Source organism: Lithobates pipiens, unplaced genomic scaffold (assembly GCF_037356315.1).
Source record: "Lithobates pipiens isolate NorthernLeopardFrog02 unplaced genomic scaffold, aLitPip1_a1.2 Scaffold_27, whole genome shotgun sequence".
NCBI classification, from domain to species: domain Eukaryota; kingdom Metazoa; phylum Chordata; class Amphibia; order Anura; family Ranidae; genus Lithobates; species Lithobates pipiens.
This window is the reverse complement of record NW_027507788.1, coordinates 228,378,546-228,400,663: the sequence shown is the minus strand read 5'-3', so window position 1 is coordinate 228,400,663 and position 22,118 is coordinate 228,378,546. Positions and strand designations below refer to the sequence as shown.

Here is a 22,118-nt window from a genome sequence, read left to right as displayed (position 1 = left end):
GCGGGTCTGTGTGCGGGTCTGTGTGCGGTCTGTGTGCGGTCTGTGCGCGGTCTGTGCGCGGTCTGTGTACGGGTCTGTGTGCGGTCTGTGTGCGGTCTGTGTGCGGGTCTGTGTGCGGTCTGTGTGCGGTCTGTGCGCGGTCTGTGCGCGGTCGGTGCGCGGTCGGTGCGCGGTCTGTGCGCGGTCTGTGTGCGGTCTGTGTGCGGGTCTGTGTGCGGTCCGTGTGCGGTCCGTGTGCGGTCCGTGTGCGGTCCGTGTGCGGTCTGTGCGCGGTCTGTGTGCGGTCTGTGCGCGGTCGGTGCGCGATCTGTGCGCGGTCTGTGCGCGGTCCGTGTGCGGTCTGTGTGCGGTCTGTGTGCGGTCTGTGTGCGGTCTGTGTGCGGTTGTTTGGCTCCTCATTGTTGCCTTGTGTATCTGTAGAACTCTTCGCACTCCTTTTCTGTAGGTAACTTTATTGTGATTGGCAGGTTCCGGAGTCGTTTTGCTCTGAAGAATGTGGGCGGGGCGAGAGGCGGGTGCAGAGCGGCTCCTACATTTGCTGCTTTTATTGTTTTCCTTGCCCAGCGATGACTTTTCTTAATAAAAGCGGTAATTTCTTTTGTTTTACTTCCCTTGGTCTGCGGCCAGTTTAACCCCTTCAATACCGGGCACTTTACCCCCCCCCCCCCTCCTGCCCAGGCCAATGTTCAGCTTGCAGCGCTGTCACACTATGAATGACAATCACTCAGCCATGCAACACTGTACACATGTGAGATTTTTAGCTTCATTTATCCCCACAAACTGAGCTTTTTTGGTGGAATTTCATCACCACTTTGGGGTTTTATTTTTTGCTAAACAAATAAAAAAAGATTGAAAAGTTTATCTTTGTTTCTGTTATAAAATTGTGTAAATAAGTACGATTTGTCCTTCACTCATGGGCACTTATAGGTGGCACTGACGGGTGGCATTGATATGTAACACTGATGGGCACTGATAGGCGGTACTTATATGGAGCAATCATGGGCACTCATAGGTGGTACTGATGGGCACCTATATGTGGCACTGATGGGCACCTATAGGTGGCACTGATGGACATTGATAGGTGGCACTGATGGGCAGCACTGATGGGCACTCGTCTCATAGGTGCCATTGATGGTCACTGATAGGCGGCACTTATAGGTGCCATTGATGGGCGGTACTGATGGGCACTAATAGGCAGCACTGATGAGGAGGCACTGATGGACACTGATTGGCATCCCTAATTGGCACTGATTGGTATCCTTGATAAGCACTGATTGGCATCCCTGGTGGGCTCTAGTGGGCATCCTTGATGGGTCTGCACTGATAATCAATGCGCTAATAATCAGCACAGATCCCCCCTGCCAGGAGAGCCACTGATTGGCTCTCCTCTACTCTCCCCTTGTCAGCGCGAATAGAGGAAAAGCTGATTAACGGCACTTCCTGGTTTACGATGTGACCACCTGTGATTGGACACAGCTGATCGCATGGTAGAGAGCCCACGTGATAGGCTGTTTAGCGAGATCGAAGATGCTCTGTGTCAGAGCGACACACCACACCACCGATCGCCGCTCTGTGCGCCCTTGCGGGTGCGAGCTGCTTGTCCTGCCGGACCTCATATGACGCCCAGTCAGGATAATGGAACCACCCTGCGGCCGTCATTCTGCATACGGCGAGCGGGAAGTGGTTAAAGTGTATCAGAGACCTCGTACACACTACTCCGATTTTTTCGTTCAACCCAACAGGTTGAATGAAAAAAAAACAAAAAACTGACAGGTCAGATCGGAGCCGCTGAACTAACAATCCGATGTTAGTACAGTGATCTCCCCTGCTGTGCTTTTTGTGATCTGACAGGGGGACGCCCCCCACGCCAGAACACTCCGATCGCAGTCATTGGCTGAGAGCGCTGACCGGGAGCTGGTCAGCAGACCTTTTTTGGCCAATGCCCTTGCGCCCCGTATGATCAGCCGCCACTGGTACTTGCACTGACCCTAAAAAGAATAAATAATAAAATGACATAATATTGTGAGGCGGCTCCCTAAATAAATGGGGGAAGCCCTTTTTTTTGGTATGTACTTACACAGATTTTCCCATTGATGTATGGAGCCTCCTCCAATAATATGGCATTTTACTATTTATTATTTTTAAGGTCAGTGGAAAATCCCCCATGTGCACAGAATTTTTTTTTTTTGGGGGGGGGGGGGGGGGGTTCTTGTTCATTTTCTGATAGACCTTTTTTTTCACTTATTTAAGCTATGTGCTATACTAGAGTGTTTTTTTTAAGGTTTTTTTGTTCCCCATAGAATGGTTTGAAATGTGTGATTTGCGCATTTTTGAGCATTTTTATGCTTAAGTGCAATAACATGATAATAATAATAAAAAATTATAAAAACAATAATAAATAAATATGACATAATAAAATACATAAATTAACCCCTAACACTAACTGCTAACCCTAACCACTAACCCCCCACAAAAATGATAATAAATAACAATAATAATAATAATAATACATAAACAATAATAATACTTATTATTATTAATAATAATTAAAAAAATGTAACTAAATACATTATTGAATTAGCTGCTACCCCTAACCCCAACCCCTAACTCTAATTTTTACCCTAACCCTTACTACTAACCCATAACCCTGACAAAAATAAATGAAAAAAACATATAAATAAATAAAAGCAGATGAAAAAAAACCGAAAAACAGTAACAAATGATGGAACAGATGATATTTTATCTAATAAAAAAAAGTTAAAGCTCAAAAACATGCATTCAAACACACAACAGAATTCCAGAAAAAGGCACAAAAAAGCGAAGCTGCCATAATGTTGCCACTAATAAAATGAGTTTTGGGTGGACTTTTTTTTTTTTTTTACAATATGTCAACTAATATTTATGTATAAAAGAAATGTTAAATTAATATTTTTTGTTTTCCAGATCTTTATTCCTGCCAGCCTTGTGGACCTGACCAGTGGTCTCCAGTGAGAAGTGACGTCTGTTCTAAGCGAACCTTGGAATATCTGAGCTGGACGGACCCGTTCTCCCTCATCCTTCTGTCTGTCATTACTTTATTGATATTGGTAATCGTCGCTATAGCCGCCATCTTTGTTATCAATCTGGACACCCCGGTAGTGAAATCGGCGGGAGGGAAGATGTGTCTGGGGATGTTGCTGTCCTTGGCGCTCTCTTGCTTCACCTTGTATTGCTATTTTGGTGAGCCGGGGGTGGTCACATGTATGGTGAGGCAACCCGTCTTTGCCGTGAGTTTCACCGCCTGCTTCTCCTGCATCGTGGTCCATGCCTTTCAGATCGTGTGCATTTTCAAGATGGCCTCCCTTATGCCAAGGGTATACGACATCTGGGTGAAGAAGAATGGCTCGGAGGTCTTCATTGCCGTCAGTTCCGCCATTCAGGTTCTGATCTCTGTTGTGTGGGTCGTGGTGAAGCCTCCGAGACCCGTAGCAGATTATTCCACCTTCCCGGATCAGATCATACTGAAATGTTCCGAGACGGTATCTGTCGGCGCCATCACTCAAATCACCTACATCGGGGCCCTCTGTATGATATGTTTCATCTTCTGCTACATGGGGAAAGACCTCCCGGAGAGCTACAACGAGGCCAAGTGCATCTCATTCAGTTTGTTGGTCTACTTCATCTCCTGGATCGGCTTCTTCACCACGTACATCGTCTATCAAGGGAAGTACCTTGCCGCGGTCAACGTCAGCGCCGTCCTTCTCAGTGTGTTGGGGATTCTCATTGGCTATTTTGTTCCAAAATGTTACATCATTCTTTTCAGACCAGAGCTGAACACTATGGAACATTTCCAGGCCGCCATCCAGAATTACACCAAGAAACAGTCCGCACAAGACTAGAATCTCACACTTCTTGTGCTTTGTGATTTTTTTTTCTTGGCATCCGGTCACTTTAGTTAGAATTTTTTAAGGTTCTCTGTGGGTCATAGCTGAAGTTTACCATACTGTACTTATATTTTGCCTTCACTGGTTCTTCTAACCCCCCCCCCCCCTGTTAACTCAGTGGTGGTGCGTCCATTAAGGGCTCACGGGAGCCACAAGGGAAGTTGCTTTTCTAACACTGAACCTCCTCCTCGCCAATCAGGAGGCATGGATCTAATACCGGTCACCTGATTGGCTGAGGGTAGAGGTGATCCCATTGGCCACCTAGCAGAGGCTGCACATTATGGGCACAGTGGCTGCATATGATGGGCACAGAGGCTGCATATGATGGGCACAGTTGGCTGCATATTATGGGCACAGTGGCTGCATATTATTGGCACAGTGGCTACATATGATGGGCACAGTGGCTGCATATGATGGGCACAGTTGGCTGCATATTATGGGCATGGTGTTGGCTGCACATGATGGGCACAGTTGGCTGCATATTATGGGCACAGTTGGCTGGCTACATATGATGGGGACAGAGGCTGCATATTATGGGCACAGTGGCTGCATATTATGGGCACAGTTGGCTGCATATGACAGGAACAGTTGGCTGCATATGATGGGCACAGTTGGCTGCATATGGTGGGCACAGTTGGCTGCATATGGTGGGCACAGTTGGCTGCATATGACGGGCACAGTTGGCTGCATATGGTGGGCACAGTTGGCTGCATTTGACAGGAACAGTTGGCTGCATTTGATGGGCACAGTGGCTGCATATGATGGGCACAGTGAGGCTGCAATTGATGTTTTTGTTTCAGTATTTTTCTGAATTTTTCAGTTTGTTTGCACTCCCCCCAAAAACAAAAATGTGAGCAGCAGCCGCCACTGATTAACATGCTAATGAAAATTTGAATACCTCATTTTAAACTCATTGATGTCATGACTGGTTCTCTGCACTTCTCTATGCAGTGTAAGCTTATTCCGGCTGGTGGGGGGGGACCAGCAAGGAGCTGTGCATAGGTTCTTATAAACCTCACAGCACCGTTGCCTCAGTACTCCTCCCAAGAGCCGTCAGTCCTGATGCAAGCGGTGGGCCGGATCTTGGGAGAGGTTATGCAACTATCACACTGCCTTGAGTTCCTAGGCAGGCTGCATTTGCTACCGTAAGTAAAGCCCACATGTGATGTTTAGCCTCTTTGATTGAGAGACAGCCAGCCAGGGACAGTCAGGCTGGGGAGAAAAGAGCTAGATGATGCTGGGTGGATGTCTTCCAGTGAGGAAATGAGGCCAGGTCTACCTGCACTGCTGCAGCTTCTATTGCACATTGTCAGAAGCTCACAGTGTGCAGTGAAATCGGAGTAAGTACATTCAGGACAGGAGAGGAGCCGGTACAACTGTCTCACATATGGCTTTGCATTAAGAATCATTTAACTCCGTTATAAGTGCTATTGTGGAGCACACTTCCACCCTTATATTTTTTTATCTGCACTCAATTATTGTCTATCCTATTGTGGTGAACTTAGTAAAATAAAACCATTGCAGTGTCTCTCCCCCTGTGTTTCCAAATATTTATTCCAGTTTTACACAATTGTTAACGTGCATTCTGAAATACTGCCACTAGGTGGCATCATTGATCAAATGTTCAATTACACAATGGTTTCCATTTAAAGGAGAAGTCCAGCCTGGGCTCGTTTGGCTGGGCTTCTCCTATAGGTCACAATTTGTTTTGCACTCCTATGACCCATTTTCAGCAGAGAGCAGGCTAAAGTCCGCCCCTCTGCTGACATTACTTTTTTTTTGAAAGCCAGTGGCGTGCAAAACACACTCCAAAAAACTTCACCCGGTGCATAAAAAATGTGCACACACATAAAGAGTGACACAAAAAAGTGCAGACGGGTACACAAGTCCTCTAAAATCAGAGGACCTTGTCCTGAATCCCCCGGGGCGTTAGGCTCCTGACAGGGACAAGGACACTTAAAACTTGGTCTTCCTGGCCGAAACCAGTCAGACCCCGTTCTTCGGAAGGTCTGCCGAAACAGACCCACCCAAATACTAGGTGAGGCTCCCCCGAAGGAAGACCCCAACTTGGAGGCAGAGGGTGAACTAAGCCAGAAGGCCATGTCCACCCCCACACCAGACTTTCAGGACAGGCCCTAGAACCTGTGACCCTACTCATCACATCAAACGTGCAAAGTGACAAAACAAGACGTGACAAGACACACTGAAAATAAATAAAAAGTGGGGAAGGGATAGTGGAGAGGAGAGTGAAAAGGTGGTCGTTGTGTGAAACAATGACCAGGCCCTCCGGCCGGGAATAAAAAATTCCTCTGGTCCCAGCCAAAAGGCCCGGCCCAAGAGGCAGATGCTAAAAAAGCGTGTCATGGTGCAGTGACCGTGGTGCCCAAAATCAAAGTGACCCTCACTCACAGTGATTGTTAGGCACCACTGGACTGCCACTCCAGGGGCACATACTCCATAGGCTTTCAAGACCGCCCCCGACCCCCGGCCCAGACCACAGCAGCCCCCACCCCAGACAGGAAGGCATGAAGATCAGGAAGCTCGGTGAGAACCCTTTACCATCAGGCTCCACCGTCGCTCCCATCACTCCTTCCTAATTATATTCGGATGTACTAACCGGCACTCCCCCTTAGCCAAAAAGAGTAACCAGCGTTCCTTTCCGAAAAACTGCCCGGGGCTAGAACTACCCCAATCCAGACCAGAGGCCGGGAACCCGGCCCTCTGGATCCGACCAGGCAGCACCCGCCCTCACCAGGGGCATCCTTCCAGATGGCTCAGACTCAACCATGCATCGGCCCCCAGTTTACTGTTGGGCGGCACGACGTGGCCCCTACCGAAACCATCCTTCGGGATGCAAATTACACCATCGGAGAACGCCGCCCAAACCCTCTCAAATAGGGATTGAACAGCGCCTCCTTTGGCAACTGATAAGAACAGGTACTACACTTGATCTTAGCCAAAAGGCCGAGAAGCGACGGCCCTCTGCTGACATTACTGGAATCAGTCCAGGTATAGGTCATCCCAACACTGGGGGTCTGGATCCGCCAGGTGCCTGGACTGACACTCGTCTCAGCCTCTCGGCGAGCCACTGAGAGCCTAAGACTGCCGCTCCCCGCCCCCCTCCACAGCTCAGCGTTCCAATGAGCTTGGGGATCAGTGGGAACCGAGCCAAGCTTGGGAACGGCGTTCCCCACTGACAGCTGAATGTAAAAAAAATAAAATGGCCGGCAAAGGAAAGAAAAAAACTATTTGAGGGGAACTCCACGTGAAAATGTAAAAAATAAATAGTGTGGGATTTGAGGGGAACCTCATGCCAAAATGTAAAAAAAATGGCATGAGGTCCCCATCCCCCCCCCCCAAGTCTCTGACCCTTTACTGAAGGGCCTTGTATGGATTGGGGGGGACTCCATGCCATTTATTTTTTTCTTATTTTTTTTCTTTTTACATTCAACTGTTAGCGGGGAAGCCCGCTGACAGCTGATGACTCATCAGTTGCTAAGGACGTGGCGGCTGCCCGCACCTTAACCACCAGCTATTCACAGTTTGTTAAAGAGAAAAAACACAAAATGCATCAAAATGCAGGTTTATGCTAAATGCTAAAGAAAACGTAGCGCTAATAAATTTTAAAACCTATGATATTGAATAAACATTAAAGTCCCAATAAGTGATATAAGTAAAAGAATGGGATAAGACCATATAAGAAATAGTCCTATGGCCACAATCCTAGAAAACAATTCCCAATCAAAGTGACAGTCCCACTGTGAAGTAATAAAATCCTGATGAAAAAATGAATCCAGAGCAGGTGAATCCTGGAAATAAGAGGTTTATGCACTCTTACCTAAATAGATGGATCTGAATGTCATACGACATCGAATGAACATGAATATCCCAATGGATGTATTCTCCCAAGTGGAACCAGGAACCCGGAACTCAGTGGTGTCTCCTCTCTACTTGAAAGGTCTCTATGGTATCTGACCAATGTAGGGAATATTACTTTGCCAATAATGGAACCCACTCTCTTCCATTCAGTCATATATTTTTTTCACGTCAGGTTTAAAAATGCACCGGAGAAGCACATCAACCGCAACCGCATAGATGTGAAGCTAGCCTTCAAGAGGACCTGTCATGACAGATATATAAAGGTGAGCCCCCTCTGATCCTCTGCTGGAGCATACCAGTTGCCTGGCTGTCTCTGCCCTTAAAAAATGGAATTGGAGGACCGGGCCGCCATACTTATCCCGGGTCAGCCACTTCCAGTATGAAAACGGTGAATGAGCGCGACAGCCAGAACATTACTGGAATTGGCCTACTGGCCCACCGCGTCATCCCGACAATGGGAGTCTGGACTGACACCCGTCTCAGCCTCTCGGCGAGCCGCTGAGAGTCTGAGACTGCCGCTCCCCACCCCCCTCCACAGCTCAGCGTTCCAATGAGCAAGGAGGGAGAAGAGCAGAGAGGAAACTCTCTGCTCGGGAAACTGTGAGAACTGAGCCATCGGAGATGTTCGATCGCTTGGTTCTCAGTGCAGAGACGTCGGGGGACCCATGCAGCATCGGACCGAGGTAAGTATGATACTGAAAAAATAAAAAATACCATGCTTCTCTTTTAAAGATGTCTGTTTCTGTTTCAGATACACTATATTGTTAAAAGTATTGGGACGCCTGCCTTTACACACACACATGAACTTTAATGACATCCCAGTCTTAGTCCGGAGGGTTCAATATTGAGTTGGCCCTTTGCAGATATAACAGCTTCACCTCTTCTGGGAAGGTCGTCCACAAGGTTTAGGAGGGTGTCTATGGGAATGTTTGACCCATTCTTCCAGAAGAGCATTTGTGAGGTCAGGCGCTGATGTTGGACGAGAAGTCAGTCAGAGAAGCCCCCCTATACAGTGGTGATCAGTGAGAGAAGCCCCCCTATACAGTGGTGATCAGTGAGAGAAGCCCCCTATACAGTGGTGATCAGTGAGAGAAGCCCCCTATACATTGGTGATCAGTGAGACAAGCCCCCCTATACAGTGGTGATCAGTGAGAGAAGCCCCCCCTATACAGTGGTGATCAGTGAGAGAAGCCCCCTATACATTGGTGATCAGTGAGACAAGCCCCCCTATACAGTGGTGATCAGTGAGAGAAGCCCCCCCTATACAGTGGTGATCAGTGAGAGAAGCCCCCCCTATACAGTGGTGATCAGTGAGAGAAGCCCCCTATACATTGGTGATCAGTGAGACAAGCCCCCCTATACAGTGGTGATCAGTGAGAGAAGCCCCCCCCTATACAGTGGTGATCAGTGAGACAAGCCCCCTATACAGTGGTGATCAATGAGAGAAGCCCCCCTATACAGTGGTGATCAGTGAGAGAAGCCCCCCTATACAGTGGTGATCAGTGAGAGAAGCCCCCCTATACAGTGGTGATCAGTGAGAGAAGCCCCCCTATACATTGGTGATCAGTGAGACAAGCCCCCCTATACAGTGGTGATCAGTGAGAGAAGCCCCCCCCTATACAGTGGTGATCAGTGAGAGAAGCCCCCTATACATTGGTGATCAGTGAGACAAGCCCCCCTATACAGTGGTGATCAGTGAGAGAAGCCCCCCCTATACAGTGGTGATCAGTGAGACAAGCCCCCTATACAGTGGTGATCAGTGAGAGAAGCCCCCCTATACAGTGGTGATCAGTGAGAGAAGCCCCCTATACAGTGGTGATCAGTGAAAGAAGCCCCCTATACAGTGGTGATCAGTGAGAGAAGCCCCCCTATACGTTGGTGATCAGTGAGAGAAGCCCCCTATACATTGATCAGTGAGAGAAGCACCCCCTATACATTGCTGATCAGTGAGAGAAGCCCCCTATACAGTGGTGATCAGTGAGAGAAGCCCCCTATACATTGATCAGTGAGAGAAGCACCCCCTATACATTGGTGATCAGTGAGAGAAGCCCCCTATACATTAATCAGTGAGAGAAGCACCCCCTATACATTGGTGGTCAGTGAGAGAAGCCCCCTATACAGTGGTGATCAGTGAGAGAAGCCCCCTATACATTGATCAGTGAGAGAAGCACCCCCTATACATTGGTGATCAGTGAGAGAAGCCCCCTATACATTAATCAGTGAGAGAAGCACCCCCTATACATTGGTGGTCAGTGAGAGAAGCCCCCTATACAGTGGTGATCAGTGAGAGAAGCACCCCCTATACATTGATCAGTGAGAGAAGCACCCCCTATACATTGGTGATCAGTGAGAGAAGCCCCCTATACATTAATCAGTGAGAGAAGCACCCCCTATACATTGGTGGTCAGTGAGAGAAGCCCCCTATACAGTGGTGATCAGTGAGAGAAGCACCCCCTATACATTGATCAGTGAGAGAAGCACCCCCTATACATTGGTGATCAGTGAGAGAAGCCCCCCTATACAGTGGTGATCAGTGAGAGAAGCCCCCCTATACGTTGGTGATCAGTGAGAGAAGCCCCCCTATACAGTGGTGATCAGTGAGAGAAGCCCCCGTATACATTAATCAGTGAGAGAAGCACCCCCTATACATTGGTGGTCAGTGAGAGAAGCCCCCTATACATTGGTGGTCAGTGAGAGAAGCCCCCCTATACATTGGTGGTCAGTGAACGATGGGCTTAGTAGGAGAAAGGGCTGCTTTACATTGATGGCCACTGTTAGAAGGATTTCCCTCACATTGGTGGCCAGTGGAGAAATGCCACATTCTCATTGGTAGTCAGTGAAGTATATCGGCTTACATTGGAGGTAAGTGGGAGTCCGGCTCCCTTTACACTGGTGGCCTGTGGAAAATTGGTACTCTTTACAATGGTGGTCACTGGAAGAATGACCCTCTTTACATTGGTGGTCAGTAGGAGGAAATAACTCGTAGCAAAGACTGTCAGGTGGAAGGTCGATCTGTCACTATTCAGTGCCCGCGGAACCCTTACCAACCTCTGGAGGAACCCTGGGGCAAGAAGAGCGATCTAAGCAAACACACAAACATACTGAGGATTGGATTACCCATCAATCAAAATAAACACGTGCTTAGGGCACCTAGAGAGGGGGCACCACAGACTCATCCATTAGTTATAATACCCGGGATAAGTGCTCTCTAAAACAAAGTTCCCTTCTCCATTTTGCCCCTGTGCCCTGAGCAAACCAATCCCACCCCATCCAGATCTATATTCATCAAGTGCTCCCCCTCCTGGCTCCACAGGAGCATTACAGCCCCATAGACTTCCATTGATCTCATCTACCATCATCTCTCAGCAGGTATATGAGCCTCATAGACTCCAGAAGTAATGTAGGGACCAGGGAGGGGGGACCGTTGTTGGGTGGTGCTTAGGGCATCAATTGCCCCGATCCAGTCCTGCACATACAATACATGATTAGAAACCAAAAAGAAGACATTTAACGCAAACCATTTTTTATTGTACAGATAACAATGTAACATTTCTGTATAAACTCCACAAATATTGTAGATAAGAACCTACAATACAAAGGTTCCTCCACACAGAACCATTGTGCAATACGGTACAGTACACAAACCATAAGATTTCCTAAGGCACTGACATCCTTGGTAGTAGTGGTGGGCGGCCATATTGGCCATCCATTAAAAACGAAATGTCGGGGGTTGAGAGATAATTTATTGGCTGCTCTGGGTTACAAGGATTTGACGTGGTGGGCTGACTATCTAAGACGAAGATATTCTACCATAGAAGAGGACGCAAAGACCTCGGACAAGGCCTTCTCTTTATACTAGTGCTGAAAATGAGCCTTAAGTCTAGAATCGCAAACCTATGCGATTTGTAGTGAGTTTTGCAGAAATGCACTACAGTCCATTTAACATGGCTTCCTATGGGACTGGTTCACATTTTCAGCTTCTGCGTTTCTGGAAAGGGTCAGGGACTTTTTTTCCTGCAGCAGATTGCGTGTAATAGACTTCAATGGACCCGCAAGAAAAACAAAATGTGGCGTTTTTGATGCGTTTCGCATTTATTTTCTCTCTTTAAGAAACAGTGAATAGCCGGTTGTTAAGGAGCAGGCGGCCGCCACATGCTTAACAACTGATGAGTCATCATCTGTCAGCGGGGTTCCACGCTGACAGATGAATGTAAAAAAGAAAAAAAAAATGCCAGCAAAGGAAAAAAAATTATAAAACGGCGTGGGGTCCCCCCCAATTCATATCAGGCCCTTTGGGTCTAGTATGGAATTTGAGGGGAACCCCACGCCAAAATGTAAAAAATAAATGGCGTGGGGTCCCCCCCAATCCATATCAGGCCCTTTGGGTCTAGTATGGGATTTGAGGGGAACCCCACTCCAAAATGTAAAAAATAAATGGCGTGGGGTCCCCCCCAATCCATATCAGACCCTTTGGGTCTAGTATGGGATTTGAGGGGAACCGCACGCCAAAATGTAAAAAATAAATGGTGTGGGGTCCCCCCCCCAATTCATATCAGGCCCTTCGGGTCTAGTATGGAATTTGAGGGGAACCCCACGCCAAAATGTAAAAAATAAATGGCGTGGGGTCCCCCCCAATCCATATCAGGCCCTTTGGGTCTAGTATGGGATTTGAGGGGAACCCCACTCCAAAATGTAAAAAATAAATGGCGTGGGGTCCCCCCCAATCCATATCAGACCCTTTGGGTCTAGTATGGGATTTGAGGGGAACCGCACGCCAAAATGTAAAAAATAAATGGTGTGGGGTCCCCCCCCCAATTCATATCAGGCCCTTCGGGTCTAGTATGGAATTTGAGGGGAACCCCACGCCAAAATGTAAAAAATAAATGGCGTGGGGTCCCCCCCAATCCATATCAGGCCCTTTGGGTCTAGTATGGGATTTGAGGGGAACCGCACGCCAAAATGTAAAAAATAAATGGTGTGGGGTCCCCCCCCCCAATTCATATCAGGCCCTTCGGGTCTAGTATGGAATTTGAGGGGAACCCCACGCCAAAATGTAAAAAATAAATGGCGTGGGGTCCCCCCCAATCCATATCAGGCCCTTCGGGTCTAGTATGGGATTTGAGGGGAACCCCTGGTGAAAATGTAAAAAATAAATGGTGTGGGGTCCCCCCAATCCATATCAGGCCCTTCAGGTCTAGTATGGGATTTGAGGGGAACCCCACTCCAAAATGTAAAAAATAAATGGTGTGGGGTCCCCCCCAATCCATATCAGACCCTTCGGGTTTAGTATGGGATTTGAGGGGAACCCCACGTGAAAATGTAAAAAATAAATGGTGTGGGGTCCCCCCCAATCCATATCAGACCCTTCGGGTTTAGTATGGGATTTGAGGGGAACCCCACGTGAAAATGTAAAAAATAAATGGTGTGGGGTCCCCCCCAATCCATATCAGGCCCTTCAGGTCTAGTATGGGATTTGAGGGGGAACCCCATGCCAAAATGTAAAAAAAAAAAAAAGGGGCATGGGGTCCCCCCCCAAGTCCCTGACCCTTTCTTGAAGGGCCTTGTATGGAATGGGGGGGACCTCATGCCATTTTTTCTTATTTTTTTCTTTTTACATCCAACTGTCAGCGGGGAAGCCCGCTGACAGCTGATGACTCATCAGTTGTTAGGGACGTGGTGGCTGCCCGCACCTTAACCACCAGCTATTCACAGTTTGTTAAAGAGAAGAAACACAAAATGCATAAAAAATGCAGGTTTAAAATGCTCTGGAGAACCACATCAACCGCAACCGCATAGATGTGAAGCTAGCCTTCAAGAGGACCTGTCATGACAGATATATAAAGGTGAGCCCCCTCTGATCCTCTGCTGGAGCATACCAGTTGCCTGGCTGTCTCTACCCTTAAAGAATGGAATTGGAGGACCGGGCCGCCATACTTATGAGCAGCCAGGAGGAGTGGTCATCACTGGCAGCCTTCGTATTCCTCTCATGACAGGTTCCCTTTAATGCTTCCTTAGCAGGCAACCTGAAATCCTGTCCAATCCCACCTGACCGCAGTCATCCTCTCTCTGATTGGCCGCCATGGGTTATAGCGCTTATGCATCGCTCCTATTTCACTTTAATATTGATAGCGCCTTTAAAAAAGATAAATCAGTGCTGGGAAAAGTGTGAAGATAGCCGCTGCTGTCCTCTTCTTTTGAAAATGCCATTTGCCTGGCCTTCATACTGATGCTAAGGGCCCGTTTCCATCCATGCACATGCAGCAGCGCACGCCACTTTAGTTCTGAATGGCATCCCAATACAGAGTGCTGCAACGCATGGCAATGCTCTGCTGGCTGCCTATTCGTTTCAATGGGTGCCTTAATGCAACGCACCTTAATGCAACGCACCTTAACGCGCGGACATGGAAGCAACGCTCCGATGTAAATGGACCCCCTATGCTTTCTGAGTCGGTCACCTTGTAAGTGGGGAACAGGAATTGTGAAGCCATTTTCTGCATGTTTGGGTCAGACCAGAGAACGTTGAGACCCGGAGACAGCCAGGCAATTGGCATTTTCAGAAGGAGGTCAGAAATGTTTTTTTTTTTTATAATGGATTGTCCCATCCTATAAGTGCATGATACATTCTTCATTATGAAGCAGACATTGATCTCCATCAGATCACCTTCCACTAGGGAAATACACGAGGGAAAAGGAAGGACTTTAGATTGCAGCAATCTCTGCGTCCTCCTGCGTTTACAGTCACTCATAAAGTCCTATCAATGTGATATGACGTGGTGATGGCCCAGCTCCTCTACCATGGTCTCCACAAAGGCTGCAAGCTGCCAGTTGGGGGTTGGTGCTTTGCCTGTTGGATGGAGGGCTGAGAGGAGGCCTGGAGGTGGCTGGGATCTCGGGGTGTCTCCAGTCGGTGGAAGTGGTTCAGTAGTCTGATGTGGGCCTCCTCCTCAACACGATGGATGGTGAGATAGGACAGGGTCTCCTGCAGACACTTCCAGTAGCCTTGTGTGAATTGCTTCTGCTCTGTTCTTGGGAATGCTTTGCCACCTGGAACAGGAGAAGAGACTTGTGACTACTCTGTGCGCAATACAGATTACAGAATGATATTCAAAACATGAAAGAAGGAGCAGCGGAACATGGGGGGTCATTGGCCATTACCAAATGTCACATCCCATAGAGATCCCACCAGTCCGACTTCTGCCTTCCTAACAGATTTCCAGCTATTCTAGAAATTGTGACTTGTCATGTCGTTCTATTTTATAAAAATGGGCGCAAGTCAGATTAGTATTCTATGCCGAGATCCGGGGGGGGGGGGGGGGGGGCAGACATCTGTGCAGATTGATCAGTCCTCTGGGAGTGGGGGGCCTCTAAATACTATCTATCTATCCATATCTATCTATCTATCTATCTATCTATCTATCTCTCTATCTATCTATCTATCTATCTATCTATCTATCTTTCTATCTATCTATCTATCTATCTTTCTATCTATCTATCTTTCTATCTATCTATCTATCTTTCTATCTATCTATCTATCTATCTATCTATCTATCTATCTATCTATCTATCTATCTATCTATCTCTCTATCTCTCTATCTCTCTCTCTATCGTCTCTATTTATAGCCCACCATCCATTCATCTATCCCCATCTCCGTCTTTATATTCACCTGTCAGCCCATCAACCCATCCCTCCCTCTATTCATTAATCTGTATACCCATTTGTCTGTCCTTCCTTCACTCCCTCCCTCAATATGTCCATCCGTCCATCCATTTATCTATCCAAGCATCCATTCATTCATCCACCCCCCATTCATCAATCTCTCCATATATCCATTTATCTGTCCTTCACTCACTCACTCCCTCCCTCTATATATATGTCCATCCACCAATCCATTCATCCATCCACCCATCCATTCATCCATCCACCCATCCATTCATCCATCCACCCATCCATTCATCCATCCACCCATCCATTCATCTATCCACCCATCCATTCATCCATCCACCCATCCATTCATCCATCCAACCATCCATTCATCTATCCACCCATCCATTCATCTATCCACCCATCCATTCATCTATCCAACCATCCATTCATCTATCCAACCATCCATTCATCTATCCACCCATCCATTCATCTATCCAACCATCCATTCATATATCCAACCATCCATTCATCCACCCCCCTATTCATCAATATGTCCATTTGTCCATCCATCAACCCATCCATACACCCCCTATTCATCAATCTTTCCATATACCCATTTGTCTGTCCTTTGCTCACTTGCTCCCTCCATATGTCCATCTATCCAAGCACCCATCCGTTCATCCTCCATTCATCAATCCATCCATATATCTATATGTCCATCCCTCCCTCTATCCAAATATCTATCTATCTATCTATCTATCTATCTATCTATCTATCTCCCCCTCCCTCCAAACATCTATATATATATATATACACACACAGTATCTCACAAAAGTAAGTACACCCCCCCTCAGTGACATTTGTGTAAATCTTTTCTTCTCTCTTCTCATGTGACAACACTGAAGAAATGACACTTGTCTACAATGTAAAGTAGTGAGTGTACAGCTTGTATAACAGTGTAAATTTCCTGTCCCCCTCAAAATAACTCAACACACGGCCATTAATGTCTAAACCGCTGGCAACAAAAGTCAGTACACCCCTAAGTGAAAATCTCCAAATCGGGCCCAAAGTGTTAATATTTTGTGTGGCCGCCATTATTTTCCAGCACTGCCTTAACCCTCTTGGACATGGAGGTCAGCAGAGCTTCACAGGTCACCACTGGAGTCCCCTTCCCCTCCCCCATGATGACATCACGGAGCTGGTGGATGTTGGAGACCTTCCCCTCCTCCACCTTCCGTTTGAGGATGTCCCACAGATGATCAATAGGGTTTAGGTCTGGAGACATGCTTGGCCAGTCCATCACCTTTACCCTCAGCTTCTTTAGCAAGGCAGTGGTGGTGTTGGAGGTGTGTTTGGGGTGGTTATCATGTTGGAATACTGCCCTGCAGTCCAGTCTCTGAAGGGAGGGGGTCATGCTCTGCTTCAGTATGTCACAGTACATGTTGGCATTCATGGTCCCCTCAATGATCTGTAGCCCCCCCAGTGCCGGCAGCACTCATGCACCCCAGACCATGACACCCCCACCACCATGCCTGACTGTAGACAAGACACACTTGTCTTTGTCCTCCTCACCTGGTTGCCCCCACACACGCCTGACACCATCTGACACCAAATACGTTTATCTTGGTCTCATCAGACCACAGGACATGGTTCCAGTAATCCATCTCCTTAGTCTGCTTGTCTTCAGAAAACTGTTTGTGGTCTTTCTTGTGCATCATCTTTAGAAGAGGCTTCCTTCTGGGATGACAGCCATGCAGACCAATTTGATGCAGTGTGCGGCGTATGGTCTGAGCACTGACAGGCTGACCCCCCACTCCTACAACCTCTGCAGCAATGCTGGCAGCACTCATACGTCTATTTCCCAAAGACAACCTCTGGATATGACGCTGATCACGTGACCTCAACTTCTTTGGTGGACCATGGCGAGGCCTGTTCTGAGGGGAACCTGTCCTGTTATACCGCTGTATGGTCTTGGCCACCGTGCTGCAGCTCAGTTTCAGGGTCTTGGCAATCTTCTTATAGCCTAGGCCATCTTTATGTAGAGCAACAATTCTTATCTTCAGATCCTCAGAGAGTTCTTTGCCATGAGGTGCCATGTTGTACTTCCAGTGACCAGTATGAGAGAGTGAGAGCGACAACACCAAATTTAACACACCTGCTCCCCATTCACACCTGAGACCTTGTAACACTAACGAGTCACATGACACCGGGGGGAGGGAAAATGGCTAATTGGGCCCAATTTGGAGATTTTCACTTAGGGCAGTGTTTCTCAAATCCAGTCCTCATGCCCCCCCCCCCCCCCCCCCCCCAACAGGTCATGTTTTCAGGATTTCCCTCAGATTAAACGGCTGTGGTAATTGCTAAGGCAGTGAAACTGATCAAATCACCTGTGAAAAATAATGGAAAACCTGAAAACATGACCTGTTGGGGGGGCCTGAGGACTGGATTTGAGAAACACTGACTTAGGGGGTGTACTGACTTTTGTTGACTTTTGTTGCCAGCGGTTTAGACATTAATGGCTGTGTGTTGAGTTATTTTGAGGGGACAGGAAAGTTACACTGTTATACAAGCTGTACACTCACTACTTTACATTGTAGACAAGTGTCATTTCTTCAGTGTTGTCACATGAGAAGAGAGAAGAAAGATTTACACACATGTGACTGTGGGGTGTACTTACTTTTGTGAGATAATATATAATATACATATATATATATATATATATATATATATATATATATATATATATATATATATATATATATATATATATATATATATATACATATACATACATATATACACACACATATATATATATATATATATATATATATATATATACACAAACACAAAGTTTAATACAGTTATATACAAAGTTATACTTTATAGCCCTTGGTTAGCTGTATTCATATCTTTTGGCCACACGAGGGCGCTGTCTGTCTGTCTGTCACACTTAGTTGTAGATAATACAAAGTTGAATATAAAATACAACAATGTCCTTTGTAAACCAACCCTCCTGAATGGAATGTTTATTGTACTGACTGATCTGTTATATTGTTTATTATGTGAATAAACTTATTTCTGTAAATAAATAAATACATAATCAATGGTCTCACCATCGCGGTCTCTGCCCATCGTCTGCCTCAGGAACTGCACAGCGATTTCCAGCACGTCGGCTTTCTCGGGCTTGGAATCCGGTTGCAGCAGCTGGAATTCTTGCTCCAAAATTTTGCGCAGCTGATTGATGCTGCTATTAATGCGATCTCTGCGCATCTTCTCCACCGCCGGCTTCCTGATCTGCAACATTGGATTTAAAAAGTAAATACATTTTCAATTAAAACATTTTTTTTATTTATTTTTTTTTTTTTTAACATTTAAACTCTGTGGCAACAAAAGGGAGAGAAAAAAATAAATCACTAAATATACAATAAAAACAAAGTATATATACACTTTGTAATTACATTTTTTTTCTTTAATTATTTAGTTAAAAAGGAAAAACATTTTTAAAACCAAAAAGATGTGGGACCCGAATGCAAAATGGAAACAATAGACTTGTTTATTGTTATTATATATTGTTTATTAACTTGTTTATTGTGTGTGTGTATACAGTATATATATATATATGAAAACAAGTTTATTGTTTCTATTTAACATTCGGGTCTCAAATATTTTTGGTTTTATAAATGTTTTTCATAATAATAGTTAAAGTGTCTGAACCCAAGAACAAAAATGAATAGTATTGCGGCTTATGTGGTGCCCCCCCACACACACACACACAATTTTATCCTGGTGATCTGTCCTGTAACTCACTTCCTGTCCCAGGGTGACAACTGTACTGAGCAGCATTGTCAGCCTAGGACAGGGGGTGTGTCAGGGCTACATAACTCCTCCCCTTCTTCTCTATAACAAGGGGAGGTGATTTGTAGTCTACAGAGATAGCTCAGGCAGGGACTGATGTCAATGTACAATATGTAAAGTGCTGCATAAATTATCAGTGATATATAAATAACTGTAATAAATAAAAAAATACAGTAATATTACTACTACTGATAATATTGATAATAATACTACTAATAATAATAATAATAATAATAATAATAATATTAATACTACTACTAATAATAGTAATTATAAAAATAATAATACTAATATTATTATTACTAACACTAATGATGATAATTCTAAATTAATTAATAATATAAATACTACTACTACTAGTAATAATAAAATAATATTAATAACAATATAAATACTACTACTAATAATAATAGTAATTATAAAAATAATAATACTAATATTATTATTACTAACACTAATGATGATAATTCTAAATTAATCATATAAATACTACTACTACTACTACTAGTAATAATACAATAATATTAATAACAATATAAATACTACTACTAATAATAATAGTAATTATAAAAATAATAATACTAATATTATTATTACTAACACTAATGATGATAATTCTAAATTAATAATATAAATACTACTACTGCTACTACTAGTAATAATAAAATAATATTAATAACAATATAAATACTACTACTAATAATAATAGTAATTATAAAAATAATAATACTAATATTATTATTACTAACACTAATGATGATAATTCTAAATTAATAATATAAATACTACTACTACTACTACTAGTAATAATACAATAATATTAATAACAATATAAATACTACTACTAATAATAATAGTAATTATAAAAATAATAATACTAATATTATTATTACTAACACTAATGATGATAATTCTAAATTAATAATATAAATACTACTACTGCTACTACTAGTAATAATAAAATAATATTAATAACAATATAAATACTACTACTAATAATAATAGTAATTATAAAAATAAAAATACTAATATTATTATTACTAACACTAATGATGATAATTCTAAATTAATAATATAAATACTACTCCTACTACTACTAGTAATAATACAATAATATTAATAACAATATAAATACTACTACTAATAATAATAGTAATTATAAAAATAATAATACTAATATTATTATTACTAACACTAATGATGATAATTCTAAAATTATTAATACTACTACTACTACTACTACTAATAATAATAATAATAATAGTAATTCTAATATTATTATTAATACTACTGATAATTATAATAATGCTAATATTATTACTACTACTTATAATAATAATAAAAATATAAAAATAATATTAATAATAATATAAATACTACTACTAATAATAATATTAATAATAGTAATAATAATGCTAATATTATTATTACTGACACTAATGATAATAATGTAAATAATAATGCTAATATTATTAATACTACTACTAATAATAATAATATTAATACTACTACCACTTCTAATAATAATAATATAAATAATAATATTATTATTAATACTGATAATACTACTAATATAAATAATAATGCTAATATTATTAATTTACTACTACTAATAAAAATAATATTAATAATAATATAAATACTACTACCAATAGTAATAGTAATAATTATACTAATATTATGATTACTAACACTAATGATAATAATAATATAAATAAAAATGGTAATATTACTACTACTAATATTAATAATAATAATAATAATAATAATAATAATAATAATAATAATAACGTACCCTATTCTTCTCCTTGGTGGTGAGCTTGTGCTCGGAATACTCCGGGGAGATCGGGCAGGTAGCGGCATTGACAGCCATGATCACTAATCCTGGTCACCGCGCGGCGATCTGACGGCGGCGTGGCGTCCCGGCTGTATTTATAGCACACGATCTGCATATCAATGTATGAGTGTCTGTGAGCTCTGAGTTTCCCACACTGGCTGACCAATCACAGAGGGTGCTGGACAAACAGACACATTCATTCATGCCTGTGAACGGACCCCCCCCCTCCCCCACCACCCAACCCTTCCCTTCAGCTGTCAGGAGTGTGTGCTGTACAAAGAACACAGACTCATCATATGGGGGGGGGGACGCCACAAGACCTGGGAAAGCCCCACCCACAGCGTTTGCTACCTGCTACCACCAGGGGGTGGGGGGGGGCAGGATGATAAAAGCTTACCTGTTGTTGTTGGGGGGGGGACAACATCTCAGGTAATGAGCAGAAAGTTTGGTGTTTAGGGGCCCCATTTACACTGTTGTATTTTGATGCATGCGATCGGACGGCTGAGATGCATTTTGTGCGTTTTGAAACAAAGTAGGCTTTGCTTTTTCTGCATTTTAGTGCGTTGTCAATGGCAATGTATCAAAATGCATTTTGATACGTTGGCAACATTGGCCAACAGCTGTCAAAACGCATGTGGACTCACTAGGAAGATGCATATTGAAGTGTGACAACGCACCTACTTACAGGGCCTTGAAAAAGTATTCATACCCTTTAAAATTCCCCACATTTTGTTACAACAAAAACCATAAATGTATTTTTATTGGGATTTTATGTGATGGACCAACACAAAGTGTCACATAATTGTGAAGTGGAAGGAAAATTATACAAATAAATATGTGAAAAGTGTGGGGGGGACATTTATATAGAAGAATTCCGATCGTGTGTAATGCAATTCCGACACGCCAAAAATCAGGCATGCTCAGATTCAACTACGAGACGGAAGCTATTGGCTACTGGCTATTGAACTTCCTTTTT

General features: G+C 43.9%; 2 protein-coding genes and 1 pseudogene across 2 annotated transcripts in view; 1 reads left to right on the top strand and 2 right to left on the bottom strand.

The window, feature by feature from the left end:
* LOC143934606 (taste receptor type 1 member 1-like) overlaps window positions 1–4,924 on the top strand; it is a 32,991-nt gene extending 28,067 nt beyond the window's left edge. The window contains exons 5-6 of the mRNA XM_077458354.1: window positions 468–588; window positions 2,944–4,924. Coding sequence (XP_077314480.1) covers window positions 468–588; window positions 2,944–3,878 — 1,056 coding nt within the window. The 3' untranslated portion in view covers window positions 3,879–4,924. The remainder of the gene's footprint in view (window positions 1–467; window positions 589–2,943) is intronic.
* Window positions 4,925–6,776: 1,852 nt separating this feature from the next.
* On the bottom strand, window positions 6,777–6,899 carry LOC143934666 (U2 spliceosomal RNA; annotated as a pseudogene).
* Window positions 6,900–11,308: 4,409 nt separating this feature from the next.
* LOC143934605 (transcription factor HES-5-like) lies at window positions 11,309–21,343 on the bottom strand. The gene is made up of 3 exons (XM_077458353.1): window positions 21,101–21,343; window positions 18,564–18,744; window positions 11,309–14,846 (listed from the first exon to the last, which is right to left on the bottom strand). Exons 1-3 carry the CDS (start codon window positions 21,176–21,178, stop codon window positions 14,593–14,595), a joined length of 513 nt encoding a protein of 170 aa, XP_077314479.1. The 5' UTR covers window positions 21,179–21,343; the 3' UTR covers window positions 11,309–14,592.
* Window positions 21,344–22,118: the final 775 nt, after the last annotated feature.